This window comes from Pholis gunnellus, assembly GCF_910591455.1.
Source record: "Pholis gunnellus genome assembly, chromosome: 1".
Lineage (NCBI taxonomy): Eukaryota > Metazoa > Chordata > Actinopteri > Perciformes > Pholidae > Pholis > Pholis gunnellus.
In genome coordinates, this window is record NC_136528.1 from 14,032,499 (window position 1) to 14,047,908 (window position 15,410).

At 40.0% G+C, this 15,410-nt stretch overlaps 1 protein-coding gene across 1 annotated transcript; it reads right to left on the minus strand.

Annotated features, from left to right (window-relative positions):
* Nucleotides 1–10,084: 10,084 nt before the first annotated feature.
* Nucleotides 10,085–14,359, minus strand: LOC306696931 (secretory carrier-associated membrane protein 5-like; the record flags this gene model as incomplete). The annotated part of the gene is made up of 6 exons (XM_079160657.1): nucleotides 10,085–10,264; nucleotides 10,635–10,752; nucleotides 11,580–11,681; nucleotides 12,591–12,747; nucleotides 14,142–14,261; nucleotides 14,353–14,359. The coding sequence occupies 6 exons, from the start codon at nucleotides 14,357–14,359 to the stop codon at nucleotides 10,085–10,087; spliced, it is 684 nt and encodes a 227-aa protein (XP_079016783.1).
* Nucleotides 14,360–15,410: the final 1,051 nt, after the last annotated feature.

The window sequence follows — 15,410 nt, forward strand, 5'->3', positions numbered from 1 at the left end:
ACAGAGAACATAACATCATTTAGCAACAGTGAGAGAAGAGCTTATAATGTTTTCAAGCTAAACATAGAACTACACAAAAAGTTATATTCTCGGTGTTGTCAGGAAAGGAAATGATTCACTGACTATCTTCTGTTTTTCTTTCCGCCAACGTTGTTGCAAAGTTCTCATAACCAATTAGTGGACAACAATGACGGGGAAAGAGTTTGATGAGGGTGGGGCATACCACTTTAAGTGGTTGTATTTTGTATGTCTATAAAATACATGTTTTTCTTTTCACAGTAAGGGTTTTACTGCTATATTGTGACAGGACTCATTAAACTTGGGGTCTCCTACCCTCTCACGCTTCACCTTAACCGCCCATTAGACGCGGCGCATGCATATACCCACATGGGTTTGCGCCGCATTTGGGCGATTATTCGTCACAGTCTGCAAAGGAAAGATACCTGCCCTTCCAAATTCACCGTTTATCTTTCATTGCATTTCAGACTCTCAGCAGCTGCACGATGGCTACATGGTGTATGTGCATTCACATTCTGCAAGGGCAACCGACATGCGCCTATTATAGGCTGTTCTAAAAAAATGTTATTTGAGAAGTCATTAGTTCTGATTTTATTTTTACGGCCGCCACGCCAACTGGTATTATTCTGGCCTCTGCTCTTGTGTACGTTACAGTTTATTTGGGAAAACAGTCATTACTATGCATGTGGTGCTTATGTTGGCTGTGTGCATGCATGGATGTGTGCGTGTGTGTGTCATGTGTGGGCTTATTCAATTTAGTTGTTTTTGTGTGGTTGTCATGAGCCCATATTCTGCTGAAGTGCACACACAGCTTGTGTGATGATGTGATTATCTGTAAGGAGGATTCGCATTTGCAAGAAATTATCTTGTTTGTTTTTGTGATAGCTCCCACACCTGCTATGCTGTTTGCTCGAACAAGTTAAAGCCTTATTTCTGTTTCAGAACTGACTATCTCATAAGTATAGGCTACTTGTGCAGAAATATAGAAAGAGGGGCAGTTAGTTGGGCTGGTAGTTTGCTTTTTTTTCTCGACCAAGAAAGGGAAGGTCAGAGGGCCATGGTTTAAGAGTCACGGTTCACTATCAAATGAGATGAAACTGAATTTTAAATCTTGTCTTTTAAGTCAACATGACCGAGAAAAAAATAGCAATTTGTGGTGAGTTATCTTCGCAAAGATAACATTTTATTGCAGGGCTATAAGATTGCATTAATTTATGCAGTGTACCTAATAAACTGGTAACAGTGTAGTTAATTTCAGTTGTGAAATATGATATTTGAAAAACCCATTGACATTCCTCGTAGAAGTATTTCCTGTCACCCAAGGAGAGTGAGAATCCATTATCTAGTTGTTTTGATACGCTGTTCTCACTCTCATATTTGGTCTGTCCTAACTAAACCCTGGCCCCCGTGATGGGACTTCCTTTTGGTATGGGCTGTTTGTTCAGGCTGTCCACATGAAATCACCCCATTCCAGCTCTCTATGCCACATTATGTTGTTTTGTGAAAGTGCTGCAGTACGTGCAGACATGGACCCAACTTTGACCGTGTGTGTTTATATGAATATGTTTGCATGTGTCTGTGCATAGCTTTGTCTTTATGTATGTGTGTAGGTGTGTGTGTGTGTGTGTGTGTGTGTGTGTGTGTGTGTGTGTGTGTGTGTGTGTGTGTGTGTGTAAGAGAGAGAGACAGATAGGTTACTCCTAATGGGGGAGAGAAGCCAATTGATGCAATTCATTGTTTTACTTAGGAGTATTACTGTTCCAAAACAGAATGGACAGTCTTTGCCTGTCTTGTTGAAAAGTCTCACTGTTATGTATGTCTTTGATAACTAGCCTCTGTTTTTGCTTCTATGTGTTATTGTGCAGCTTCTAGTTAAGCAGCTTAAATGAAGCCTCGACCTATGTTGGGTAGAGGCAGCAATGCACAATGTCCACCGGGAGTCTCTTTTACAGTGCTGCAATCATTTCAATTTCTTAAATGATTTAGGACCATTTCTTGCACAAAATGCATATGCGATTGTATTTATCAGGAATGTGCTAGAGGGTGTTTCCCCAATGAATCCAAACAGTGTGCGATTCTGAGTGAAGCACATAAAAATACCCCAAGGGGTGTACGGAACAAAATCCCACAGACACATACTGTATCGCTGAGATATGCAATATACATGATGCACAATGCCAACGCAAGCATGGTCATAAGAAACTAGAGCAGGAGGAGACTAGGGGGACAAATTAGCACAATGAGCTGCATGTAGCAGGAGGAAGAGATTGTATGGTCAGAACAGCTTGTCAGATTACGAGGTGATTGTAAAAGACAGATGATTCTGATCAGCTGACAGGATGTGCAGCGTCACCTGCTCTCTCTATCCAAGAGTTCAACTTAAACCATGTGGCATAAAACATTCTGCAATCGGGGCTCCATCCCAAGGGAATTCAAGAAGCACCTTCATAATTCATTTTCTGAAATCTGTAGCAACGTGCATGTCGTAATATCCCTTGAATGTTGCGGGCCCCTTCTCATTCAGTGCCTGAGCTCTGCAAACATGTGGCAAGAGTATCCTGAGAAAAAGGGAATGACTCTTACAGAATAGGTTGCAACATGATAAGAGCAAATACATTACATATGTAAATACTTTGCTTTGTGCAGGAAGATGTTATGCCTGATCGTGGGTAAGCAGAGGATCTGTAGGGAGGGCTATAAAGAACCTCAAGACAAATAACTCCCCTTTACAACAAGGCGCGTTTACTTTACCAGCAAACCTATGTAAAGCAACAGCCGTTTTGCAGCTGCGAGCTTGCAACCTAATTGAGGAAACAGATCAAGTGAAGTGAAACAAGACTGATTAGATCTTCCAGCATTCTCAGTGGCAAGACGTCATTGAATACACAGAACCCCCGAGGGAACTGGAGCCATGGGTATAATGCTGCTGACGCTGAAAATGGAAAACCGCGAGGAAACACCTTTTTCTGTGTTTGAAGTCACGACCAACTGAGGGCTGAGTTTCATGAATGGCTTTTGGCATCCATTTCTGGCATTACCGGTAAAGCATGATGATGGAGGTGCCATTACAGAGGCACTGCCTGCACAGTGATGAAGCTGAAAGAGGTCGGACCTTTGGGATCCGCGATAAGGACAGGCAGATTGTGGAGGTTGTTATTCCTGTCATGAAAAATTTGACCTATCATTATCTACTGAGTGCAGTCCCTCTCCAACATCCATCTTTGCTAAACCATAATCACAGTGTATATGGCTCCCTAGACAAGTTGTGAAAATGATAATAAACACAAAATAATTAATTGAATACAGTAAATAAAGTGAATAAATAACACAAGCTTGTCCTCCCAATAACCTTTTCCTTCACTTTGAAAAATATTATTACAAAATGACATTCCTGCCCCTATCTTCTTTAGCTTCTTTTTATCCCCTCCCACTAGTTGATTTGACATTTATTTCACTCATGCAGCGCATAATCATCATTTTGTGGTGACACTGATGACAAGGTGACAACATTCAGCTTCATTAATTTGCTCACCCTCCCCACCCTTGTCACATTTTAGCCACAGTGTGTGTATTGGTTCATGGTGAGGTCACGTCATGAGGGTGTTTGTGCTCAAATTATAATTATTATTTGTGTTTAATTTTTTCAGGGGAGCTTGCCTCGACAATCTGCATGTAGCATGTGAAAGAGCTTAATTAAGCTTTTACTGGATGCATACATCTTTACTTAATAGTTTAGAGTATCTGTCTGGCAGTTTTGTGTTTTCTATGGTATTTGCAAGATTTATATATGTAATCTTGAATACCATATTTCCTCTAAAGCATAGTGTATAACTTACTAACTTTGTTCAGCACATTAACAAAGTTTTCTAGACATTTGTTAGACTTTCCCCTATTTCAATATAAAGACTAAATATTGACAGACTCAAACCCCTCCACCCTAACCAGCATGCAAAGGGCTAAAAGACATGACTTGAGACCTCCATTCTTCACTCCAGCAGGTTTATGTGAGGATAATTGAATTTAGTAGAAAGAGAGAATAGGGACTAGTCTGTGAGCCGACATTGCCAAAAAGCCCACCTCCAGACTTGCGGTCTAATTTCTGCAGAGCCTACTGTGTAGAGATTCTGTGGCACAATATCAAGGCCACAGGTAATTCATCTTCTGGCTCTAGCGCTGCTTTGCGACCTAATTAAATGAATAAAGATGTGAAGAATTCTTCATTTCCGTTGGGATAAACACATTGTTGCATGGGAAAGGTAAGAGGAAAGGTTGGCTTTGTAAAAGTAGAATAGACGCAGATTAGAAACCACTGGCTGGAAGATAGCGAATGGATGCAGACACTTGAATAGTGAGGTTCTGATTTACATGCAGCTGCAGTTGCTGGCTCGTTTGTTTTGAAAATACCTCATCTTGTGCACACTTTATGCAAAACTGTTTCCACCATATACTGTATATCTCAGTTAACAAACATTTCCCTTCTTGTGTTAACACTCCACATCGAAAGCAATGGGCGTTATACGAGACAAAGAAGCAGCTTGTGTCATAGACACAAGACACACTTGAGTGCACTGCCTGACAGTTTAAATACCGCCTGCTTCTTCATTGAAACATCTGGCTTGTATTTGGTGTCAACTGCAACAAAAAAAAAGCACTCTCTCTTACAGCTTAGTTTGCTCACTTTCATCAATTTGAAGGAGTATGCAAATGGACAATTCCTCCAGCATCCCTAAGAGTCCACATGGTTACAACAACAGGCAATACATTCTCATTAAGGCTTTCCTTCCTTGAAAGGCAGAAATTGAAGTTGGGATATTCGTGTTTATAGTCCCAGGCAATTGGAACAAATGAGGAGATCTTGTGGAGGGAAGATAGGCTTCCAGCCTTAATCGGGTCCCTGCTAAAGCCCTGCACCCACCCACCTACTCCTCCACTGGCTCCATGGGGAGTGTCAATGATGAAGTCAGTCACGGGGAGCAACGGCCCGGCACCACTGTGCTCGGGCCCCTCTGACAGGCCCATATTTCTCCAGACTCATTCTCCAACCTCCACTGTCAACATTTCCTGTGTTGTCAGGGGGATGACTCCCATCATCAGATCTGTGAAACAGTCTGGTGGCAGCAGCACTCCCTCGCTGTAGCTGACTAACATGGCCGTGCTCCAGACAGCTGGGTGACCCCTCCTTAGTAGCTCGCTGGATGCTCTGACTCCTCTCATCATGCACATGTAACGGGAATCTAGGATGGGATTTGTTGTTGTTTTTTTGTTGCTGCATGAAAGCTTGTGGGAGCTGGTGATTTGTATATTTTTTTGAGTTTGTGTCAACACAAATATCAGAGTCAGCTGGGACCCTGGTTGTGTTTCCAAAGCGGGACAATGCCAGAAGCCACTGTCAAAAGACTATTTTTTGGCAAACACACTTCTTGCGGGAGTTAGGATCAATACTGATCGATTCTCAGAGAGTGGCATCGATCTTCTCATCTACTGTATCTCTATTTCTTCCTGAAACGTGAATATCTTCCTTTTTAAGGGTATCATTAGCACTGTTCCATTTTCAGTGTTGCAGTGTAATCACGCATTTTACTGTATGTTGTGATAAAATAAAACATAATTGACAGTTTTGTACAGAATTGTATGTAAGATTATAAAGATACAAAATGATAAGTGACACTGCTGTATCATTTGGCTTTAGTTACCATTTCAAGTCACAGCAAACTTTTGATGATCTTAGTAAAATTATTTGATTTTAGTGATTAAATTACTAATGACATCTTGCAGTGAGATTGCACAAAGACAGTGTTTTTTTGGGGGGGGTCACCAGCTTTAAGGGCTATAATTAACAGAAACCACTTTACAGAGATGCAAATGGACGATTTTGCAAACAATTATGAACATAATTACATATTCTAGTTTTTATTCTATTTGAAGCCATCTTGATCATTAACTACTCAATTTGCAAAACCTCAGGCTGCAGAGGCACATTCACAGAGGCAGAGGTAAATGACTCACTCCCAGACATTGATTCCATTCTGTTTCTTTAGGTACATTGGTAAACTCAATCCGAACATTTGTTTCAAATTATTGGCATGTGCTCACTATTCGTCTTAGTCAACTTTGCCTCCCCCATAGACCAAAAAAGGAAAGTCTCAACAGGTGAATGGCAAAATGGCCAATGAGATTTATTTCTATCACTGTTTGAATTACCATGTTAAGCAGAGAGCTACCTACCTAGCCTTTTTCCTCATCTCAAATCTGTTACATTTCATCCACAGGAAGTCTGAGAGGGTCCGTGACCTCAAAAAAGATATATGTTGGGTGGTGGGACCCCAGCTCCATGTGCACATGTGTATCTGTGTGTGATACGCAGGCATAAATGCATGCCTGTGTGAGTGCATGACTTTACGTCTGTGTAACTTTGTCCAGATGGTAAGGTGTGTGTGTTTAATAGCCTGAAAGGGCACTCTATCTCCATCCCTCCTGAGAAATCAAACAAAGGCCCTCTGTGCTCCGTCAACTTTAGGTCATACTGTGCCCTTTATGTGGACCTCACCTCCTCCTTCCTTCCTCCAACCTCTATGTTCTCTCCTGTTGACTGATAATGAGGAAGAGTTGTGCATCAGATCATTCTTATTGGTGTTAATGTTGCATTAAGACTAGGACAGGCAATTTATTTTAGAAGTATTTCTTCTTATATTTGTTGAAATTGTCTTTACATCCTGACAGTAAAGACAGCTCGTCTCCCCAACACTCTCTCGTGGACTCGCCCTCCAGCAGTAGTCAGGCAGTGCACGCTCATGTGTTTTGATGGAGTAGCTTTGGAGGAAGGTCTGAAGTGAGGGGCAGGGATTTCTTCAGTTGGATACTTTCAAAATCGAGCTTACTCTTCCTGGTTTCTCCAAAGTTGCCTACTCCAACTTTAAAGGTGCTAAATTTCAAATTGAGAGCATACCTGGTGCCTCTACAGGGCTCTCAACATGGCGACAACTGAGCCGGCAGCTCGCAGCTGACAGTGGCAAAAGCACTAACGGTGCAAACAACAGCAACAGCTGACAATCCTTACCTGACTGGTAACCAGAGGTTGGGCCTATGGTTTCCACAATGGTGCTGTTGGTCGGGACTGACTGGGTTATCAGTTGTAATTGGAGTATGAGCCTAGTGCAGAGCAGCTGTCGTGAGCTAACCAGTGGGGCACGCTCACATGTGCTAACATGCTCATTGTTTTTGTTTTGAGGCCCCCAACTTTACTGTCCCTCCAGACACAGCAGCATACAGTATGTCTGTGTAAAAGACTCATAACAGCTGTCGGATGCCAACGAGATGAAAGTTTCTGCGGTTGTTAACATCAGTGGGTTTAGAAACACGAAAACCCTTACTACATAAATGTTGTGAAACACAAGTGGAACACCAGAGTGTTTTGAGAATTTAGCTTTCTTCACCCCCAAATGGTTCCCCCCTTTTCCTTCACCACAACAGAGTGTCACAAACAAGCCAGGGCAGCACCCCCAACACAGGTAGGGGCTATAAAGGATCAGAAAGGATGCTCAAGAGTATCTTGGCTTATATTGCGGCTGGTATGGAGATCATAAATCAAAAGCCAGATTAACTGGTTGTGACATTGCCTCAACAACCAATAGCATACAATCAGCAAGAATTTTTTATCAGATCTGCATTTGTTTAAATGAAGAGCGGCATGCAGTCGGATGATTTTACACCCGTGTTTTACAAGTGGACATAATTGAATTGAAAAATGAAAAGCATCTGTGCAGTCTTGATTTGTTACGAATCAATGATTATATTCTGTTGCTGACAACCAGTCCTGTATACCTGAAGGCACAAGTCTTTGCTGTCACCACTTGTCACAAGAGATTTCCATGTGTATAGCAATTACAGCGTTTGTTGGTGGCTGCGGGTGGGTCCTCTGGGTATATATATATATCGCTGTATAATTTAATTCCCCTCTCCACAGAGTAATTCTATCACTCTCACAGCACAGGGAGAGGCAGACTGTGGGGGAGAGGACAGCCACAGATAAATCCATTTAAAGTGTGTTTTGAATCGGATCTATGATGGTCACCTGCTCACAGGATGTCATGGGGGAAATTGTGTTTGTCCTCATGTAAGTTTTAAAAAACAAAATTTTAATCAGGCAAGTAGTATCAATCACTCTACAGTATCACAGATATATTATGCACTTCTACAGATTATATAAATAGATCACTGACAAGAGGGAAAAAAAGGTCATATAGTGCCCCTGGTGGACAATCAGTGTGACCATGAGACAACTACAGAGAACCAACACTACCACCTGAAGGCAAAGAATGTCCCTCTTACTTATATTTAGATATGGCTGCAGTATAATGTGTTGGAAACTATTCAAAATCACATTTTAATGATTGAGTACAATGTCTTGATTAAATGGGGCAAATATAACTAAATACTCAAACGAGGAACAAAGAGCCTCCATGAAAACCACCCTCCTTTATTAACTGCACAATAATAAAACAGTGAACTGTTTGCAGTTAAACTTAGCAGCTCGTCTCAAGATTATATGTGAACAATAAGGGTTTTCAATAAGATCCCTGATCTCAGCCTAAGCATGAAGGTATGTACAATGGACAAACAGCATATATATATATATATAAATATATATGCTGTTTAAAAGTCCAGTTTGGTGAGTTAGCGATGATCTGCTATTCACTACCAGCTCTCCTTGAGGTACCTTTGAGCAAGGTTGTTAACACCCGCCTGCTCTCGTAGAGCTGCTTAGCACCCAACAGGTCCCCAGCAACTTCAAATGACCAAGTGTGTAACCGTGTCAATGTGATTCAGAATACTACTAAAGAATAGCGCAACATAGCACAATACTTGGTATTACGGCGATATAACACCTTGATTTCCATATAGAACTCATTCTGTGTGATGGGGAGGGAGAGTGAGAAGGCAGTGTGGAGGGACTGACACAAAGAAAGAGAGAATCAGGAAATAGAAGGGTATATCATAAATATAGAATATGATCTGTGAAGGATAAATGAAGGTAATCTGTAAATGTTGGAGCTTTTTATTTCATACTAAAAACCATCAGCGCCTCTCTGTGGTCAAATAGCCACACTGCAGGTGAAAAGTTGTCTTAAATTGACATACATCACATGGGTCCGATATTTCACTTGTTTTGTGCTCAATTTAAATAGAGCCATTACCCCTGAGGTAATTCTTCTGTGATGTAAAAGTGATGTTTTAAGAGCAAATAGAAATGTCAACAGGAAGATCCAAGTACATCAAAGAGTCAGCATCAAGTAAGTCTGATTGTTTCTGTTGTTTTGTTCCAGCTGTCTTGCAATAATACTGTTTCTTATTGTGACACAGACAGACTTCAATTCAACATTACAGTGTATCTGTATAGAAATATGGTGAAATACTGCTCACATAAAGAAGCATGATTTAAACTAGAGGTAGAGTAATACACAGGATCTTTGGTTTACCTTTGAAATCAAAATACAATAGAAACTAAAGTGACTTTACACCCTCAACAATGTATCATTATAATGGTGCATTGGCAAATACATAAGATAATACTAAATAATGTAATCTTCATCACAACAAAAGTTATTGTACATCAAAAATAATCTGTTTGCTTTCTTTTGTAAAAATTGCTAAAAAATTGCAGGTCAACACAAAGAGTACATTAACACACAGCTCTCTCATAGCCACTAAAGTAACACATTCAAAACTAGTTTCATTCCAACTTTCCAAACACAAAAAACATATGAAATGATATAAAACACTACAAATAATCAGCCTGCCCTTTAATACAGGAAGACGAAAACCAGCAACCCACAGATGTTCGGAGCTTTTTTGTTTGTAAAATGATGAAATTGCTTGAAATTACTGACAATTCTGCTTTATCAGGGATTTTGTCCGAAATGGAAAAACTGGATATGTTAAAATAGGCAAGTGCTTTTAACCTAATAATCATCAATACTGTGGGAAATTGTAATATTTTCCTAACCCTGTTGATCTCACTTTGACACAACTGTCACATCATTTCTTTGACAGCTGTGTCTTGAAGAGGCTATATCTGGTTGTCGTTATATTGTGGGCTGGATTGCTGCTCCTGCATGGCTCCAGCAGCTGCCCCCATGGCTGCCTGCTGGGCCGCTGCCTGAACTTGAGGGTTTTTCCAGGCACCCGTGGTCCATTCCTCCTGAGCTTTGGACATGCTGGCCCCACTGCCACGGTAGTAATTATGGATCTGTAAGCAAGGCGGTTTCACAAGTTATCATCAACAAGCCTTCACGCGTGGAAGGTAAGAGGTTTTCATTACTTTAGCTAATGTTGTCACATAGGTTGTTTTTTTTTAGTTTTGCAACTCTATTCCCAAATCAGTAAATCTGTTTTTTCTAGGACAGCAAAGGATTTATTGTAATTCTGGCATTTATAATTATAAACCTAACAACGCTACTTTGTTGATATCTCAAATCCTGTAAAGTTATTTTCTGCCACAATCATTTTAATAATCTTTTGACAAAAGACATCATAAAAGTTACAATGACAGAAAATGTATTCAAAGAAGTTGCCTGTCTACATTTCCCTTTGTATAAATGCACAAGTTAAATTCTTACCCTGGTGAGAGCAAAGAAGGAGAGTGAGGCCACTGCAGTGAACATGATAGTAGGGACCAACATGATGAGCGCAATGAAAATATTATAGCTAAAGAAGGACAGGGTAGCCAACCAACCGCTGAAAAAGACACAGATGACCATTAACACACACAAAAGAAGAAGATTCATTTTAGATGATGAACACAACATGAACCATAATGATCTGTTATTGGATTGTCTGGTGTGCCTCATCATGATACCGCCACTGAACATCTGGATGTTAAATGCCAGTATTTTTTGTGGACTTTAAGTACTGCAATATAAAGTTTTAAAGTTTTACAGCTCATACATGAGAATATCCAGTTGCACATGGTGACATTTACAAACTTTATGGAGGCTGTCATAATATTAATTTCTGATCATCAGCCTGAGTGAGGTGACATTTTGAGGATCTCTTTAACAGCCTCTCAAAATCTAATGACAGGACTATCATAAAAGTTATATGAGGGCAATTTCTGATGTTTCATCCCTCTTGTGTTAATGAAAGCAGCGCACAAGGTCTTTAAAAATATATATAGTCCTCCTGACAGGACGTATTCCTTGACCTCCAAATGTTTCATTCAAAGTAGATTTTGTAGTTTGATTAAAACAACTTCTGATACTTAATGTTAATTCATGCATAACAATGAATGAATCAAATATAAACGCTTGTGGAAATATCTAAACTTCAACAATGGCTCTGGTATTTGAGTTGCATTAGACTATGTATGAGTTTCTGTATCTTATTGTAATGGCACTCACTTTAGAGTTCGTTAAGTCTTACTTTAGTAAATCATTTTCTTAAGTGAAGACTCAACAAAAAAATGACTAATTTTAATGAAAGATTGATGAACATGCATAATATCTTCTATTTAAAAACTATTTACAAGAAATATTTGGAATTAATTTTCAATTTGTGACTCTTACCATACTCCCCATCCAGGGATGCCTATGCATTGGATGATGCTGATGCCAACTTGGGCCATGAACACAAAAAAGAACTGCATGAAGTTGAAGGAGCTGTCGCTCCTATGTAAAAAGAAAAGAAAAAGATGATCAAGAAATATTTACATGTGCATAAAAAATGTTTCACTACTGTACATCTAATCTTGTATGTGCATGTTGCATCTTGCATGATGTTATTCATGTTATCTATACATTTGGTTTGAAGGCATTCAAGCCTACAGGGTGATTTAGTTCATTCCCACCCTGCACCATGAGGAGTAATGTCTGGTAATGTCTGGTTTGATCTTCACCAGAGAGGCGGGTGAGAACCAAGTTTTGCATCAGGGCATCATCTACTGTACTAGACAATACGTTGGCTGTCCATGACTCAGGAAACTCGTCAAGAAGGAGATAGCATAAGCCCAGAAGATAAAGGAATGATTTAAGAAGATATTCTACGCTGCCCATTAGTGAAGGGGTAGTGCATGTTCCCATATGGCATTTGTTAGGAAATATCTTGTGATCTGTAGTAGACCTCTGATCTACCAAATGTGCACATATTTTTAGCATATGGATATATAAAGAAGGGAGGAAACCCCAAAAGGCTACAGCAATGACCACAGAAGTACTCGCAACCATAATGACAGTCAAGCCAGGAATAATCTCTTTGTCACTCAGTGTTATTGGATAACATAGTATACATTATACAGTATGTGATACACAGTTATTGTCTCTGTTGAGTGGAAAAAAAACACAAAAGCATAATTTATCTTTATCCCTTTGTACCTTATATTGCAATATATCACATTAGTCCATTACTAGTATGGTATATGTGCTATGTATAAGGTTATTATTGTGTTGCTTTGTACTTTAAACAACTACAACAGCTTTGCCAGAAAAATGCAACGACAAAACACAACTTTATAATGAGTTACCGCTGGAGTACTGACTAAACAATATTGATATAATGTTACTATTTCATATTTGACTTACTTGAAGGCCTTGTAGAGGGGCCTGAACCAGCAGACATAAGAGCAAGGAGTGAACATGATTAGCCAGATGATAGCCAGTCCAAAGTTGGTCACGCCACCTCCCCCAAACATCCAAGCAAAGCAGCCAATGAGATTCACAGCAAGAGTAGCACTATTCACTGTAAGACCAAAACAGACTGTTACACACTGTTACATTCGGTGTGCAGACTTGAACATGCAGAAAAGGGTTTGAAAAAGCGTTAATATGTGGATATGAAAGAAGCCAGAATTCATATAAAGTGACATATGTAATTGCAATGCATGGCTTGTGTTTCCTGACTAGCCTTTTTTCGGGCCTCCTTCTCTTTTAATTCTCAGTAATGTTATGAGGCTACAGTACTCCCCGCTTAAGTTGCACTTGGCTCTAATTGTAGCTCTGTGCTTTGGTCCCATCTTTGGTTTACAAGAGAATGATGAGGCCAAACACAGCTGCAACATGACAGTGATTGAGGAACACAGTTAACACTTCAAATTATTTTTACACAGGAAATGAGAAGGAAGAAATTGCATGCTGACTAACATGCAAGTATGCAAATAATGCGCATGCCATGCATACAGAACATTGGTGCAGGAAAAGAGATTAACAGCACATCCAAAAGCAGATTGGCGGTTTGAATACCTGCTTATGTTTATTGTTTACTTAATAAGACAACACCTGCAGAGAGAAGAGAGTTTAGTCGCCTTTAGAGTAACAAATATATATTTTTTTGTTGTGTATGAATTATTGTTTCAAATGAAAAACATCTTTTGTTTTGTTGACTGGGCACTTCAAACACAATCATAATCAGCTGTGGTTTACAGCAGGTAAATTGGAATGGAGAGGCACCTCTGCACTTTGCTATATTTGGCCAAAATCAGTTGTATGCTTTGACACCACAGCTTTCACTTTTGTTGCCATTATCTTTGTTACTATACTGTATATTGGGTCATTGCCCTACTCCTAACTGCCAGTGTCACTGCACCTACATAAATGTTGCAGCAGCTTTGAGTTACTCCCTGCACTCCACCATGCATGCCTTCATGGACGGGCAGGGAGCTTCCAGACCAGAGCAATATCACAAACATCATTGTCCCGCTTGTTTATAGTGTAATAAACTTTGATGAAAGTGCCTCTGGCTGAAATTGTTTAACACAATCTCAATGTTAACTGCTCTGCTCAAACCAAGGCCATCTGGTCAGCGCTATGACTCATTAGCAAATAAACCAGTCAGAATAACACAGTCACAGCCAATAAAAAGAATATATTTTTGGACCAAAGGGACTCTTGCAAACCATTGCCCTTCTGTTACATAGTTCTTATTAACCACAGAGGTGAACACAATTTATGGAAACTCCTGGAAAACGCTGGCTTCTGTTGTTATATTGTAGAGTCAAGCATGAAAAGTCTAAAGTTTAAAGTTTCATAGTTAAAATTTAAGCTCCAAAGTTTATATGGTAGCCTGATGCAGGGATAATGCAACAGGAAATCCCATACAACTATTATAACAATACAACCTCACTTTAAGCCACTCACATATCCACAGGTGGTACATTTTCTTGCACATGCTGCGGTGGTGTTCAGGGATCTCATCAAAGTCCTGGTAGAAGCATGGCTTGAGTGGAATGAATCCCGGCAGTGGGGGGAAGTTGGCCTCTGAGACAAGTAATTCCAGTTAGACAGTTAGACATAGCAGCTTGGGTATGGTGATTGCTTTATAATAAGGTATTGCTTTATAATCTCTGACCTGCCATGGGGATAAAGTGTGGAGTTTGCTGTTTAGATTTACTCCTTCTTCTGTCTCTTGAGCCTGTCAAATAAGAAGAAACTGGAGGTTAGGACGTTGGTACTGACTTATTTCTGTAGCCTTTGTATAATCCACCGAGCAAGCAGTTAACCTTCAGGAAATGTGTCCTGAAGGGTACTTTTACAAAACCTTTGGAGAACCTTCAAATATTTTGTTTTTTTGATGCCCACAAAATAATGAAATTCCCTTTTTTTGTTATTCAGATTGAATTAAATAATTGTGTGAACGGAAGCCTATATGCTGCTGACTTTGCCTCCTGTCAATTATGCAATCAATCTATAGCCTACACATGTGACAAGGTGTTCCTCTTCCTCAAGTCAATGAAGTTGACTTGTGGGCTGACAGGTGGAATAGCACCTTGACTGCCTTGGAGAGACCGGTGGATATTAATTCCTTATTAATTTACAGGTGCTATGCCAATGCTTGTGAGTAGAGCCAAAGCTCTGTAATAAATAATCATAATCAACAATATCATAATCATAATAATCAATTCAATAAATATTGTTACCTCATTCTGTTCTGTATAGGTCTACCTTAGACTGACAGGTGGAACAAACAGTTTTAAAGGAGGGAGGATTGTATTGGGAGCACTGGGGTATCAGGTGTGACTGTGTGGGAAATAGTTTACATGGCTGATAGTTCAGGTAGGAGGGCCCCCTTAGCAGAATTTTGCTTAGGGCCCCATGAGGTCAGGGCTGGCTCTGGATATTGCTGATCAGAAGGTGGAAGTTGAGGAGAAAAGGATTCTGCTGCCACCACAAGATGAACAAACTAGACTGAGAATAGGTTTTTGGATGTATGCTGTTTGGGTGCTGATGTCCGGTTTACACCTGAAAATCACTGGCCGCATAGTCAGTCATGTTTGATCCACGTTTGTGGAAGCAAGGTGAAGAACAAAGAATAAAGAAATATTCACTTTTCGGAAACAATAATGCGGTTCCCGGAACGTAACCCGATGTGGAATTATTTTGCATGTCATATAATAAGAGTAAACTAGA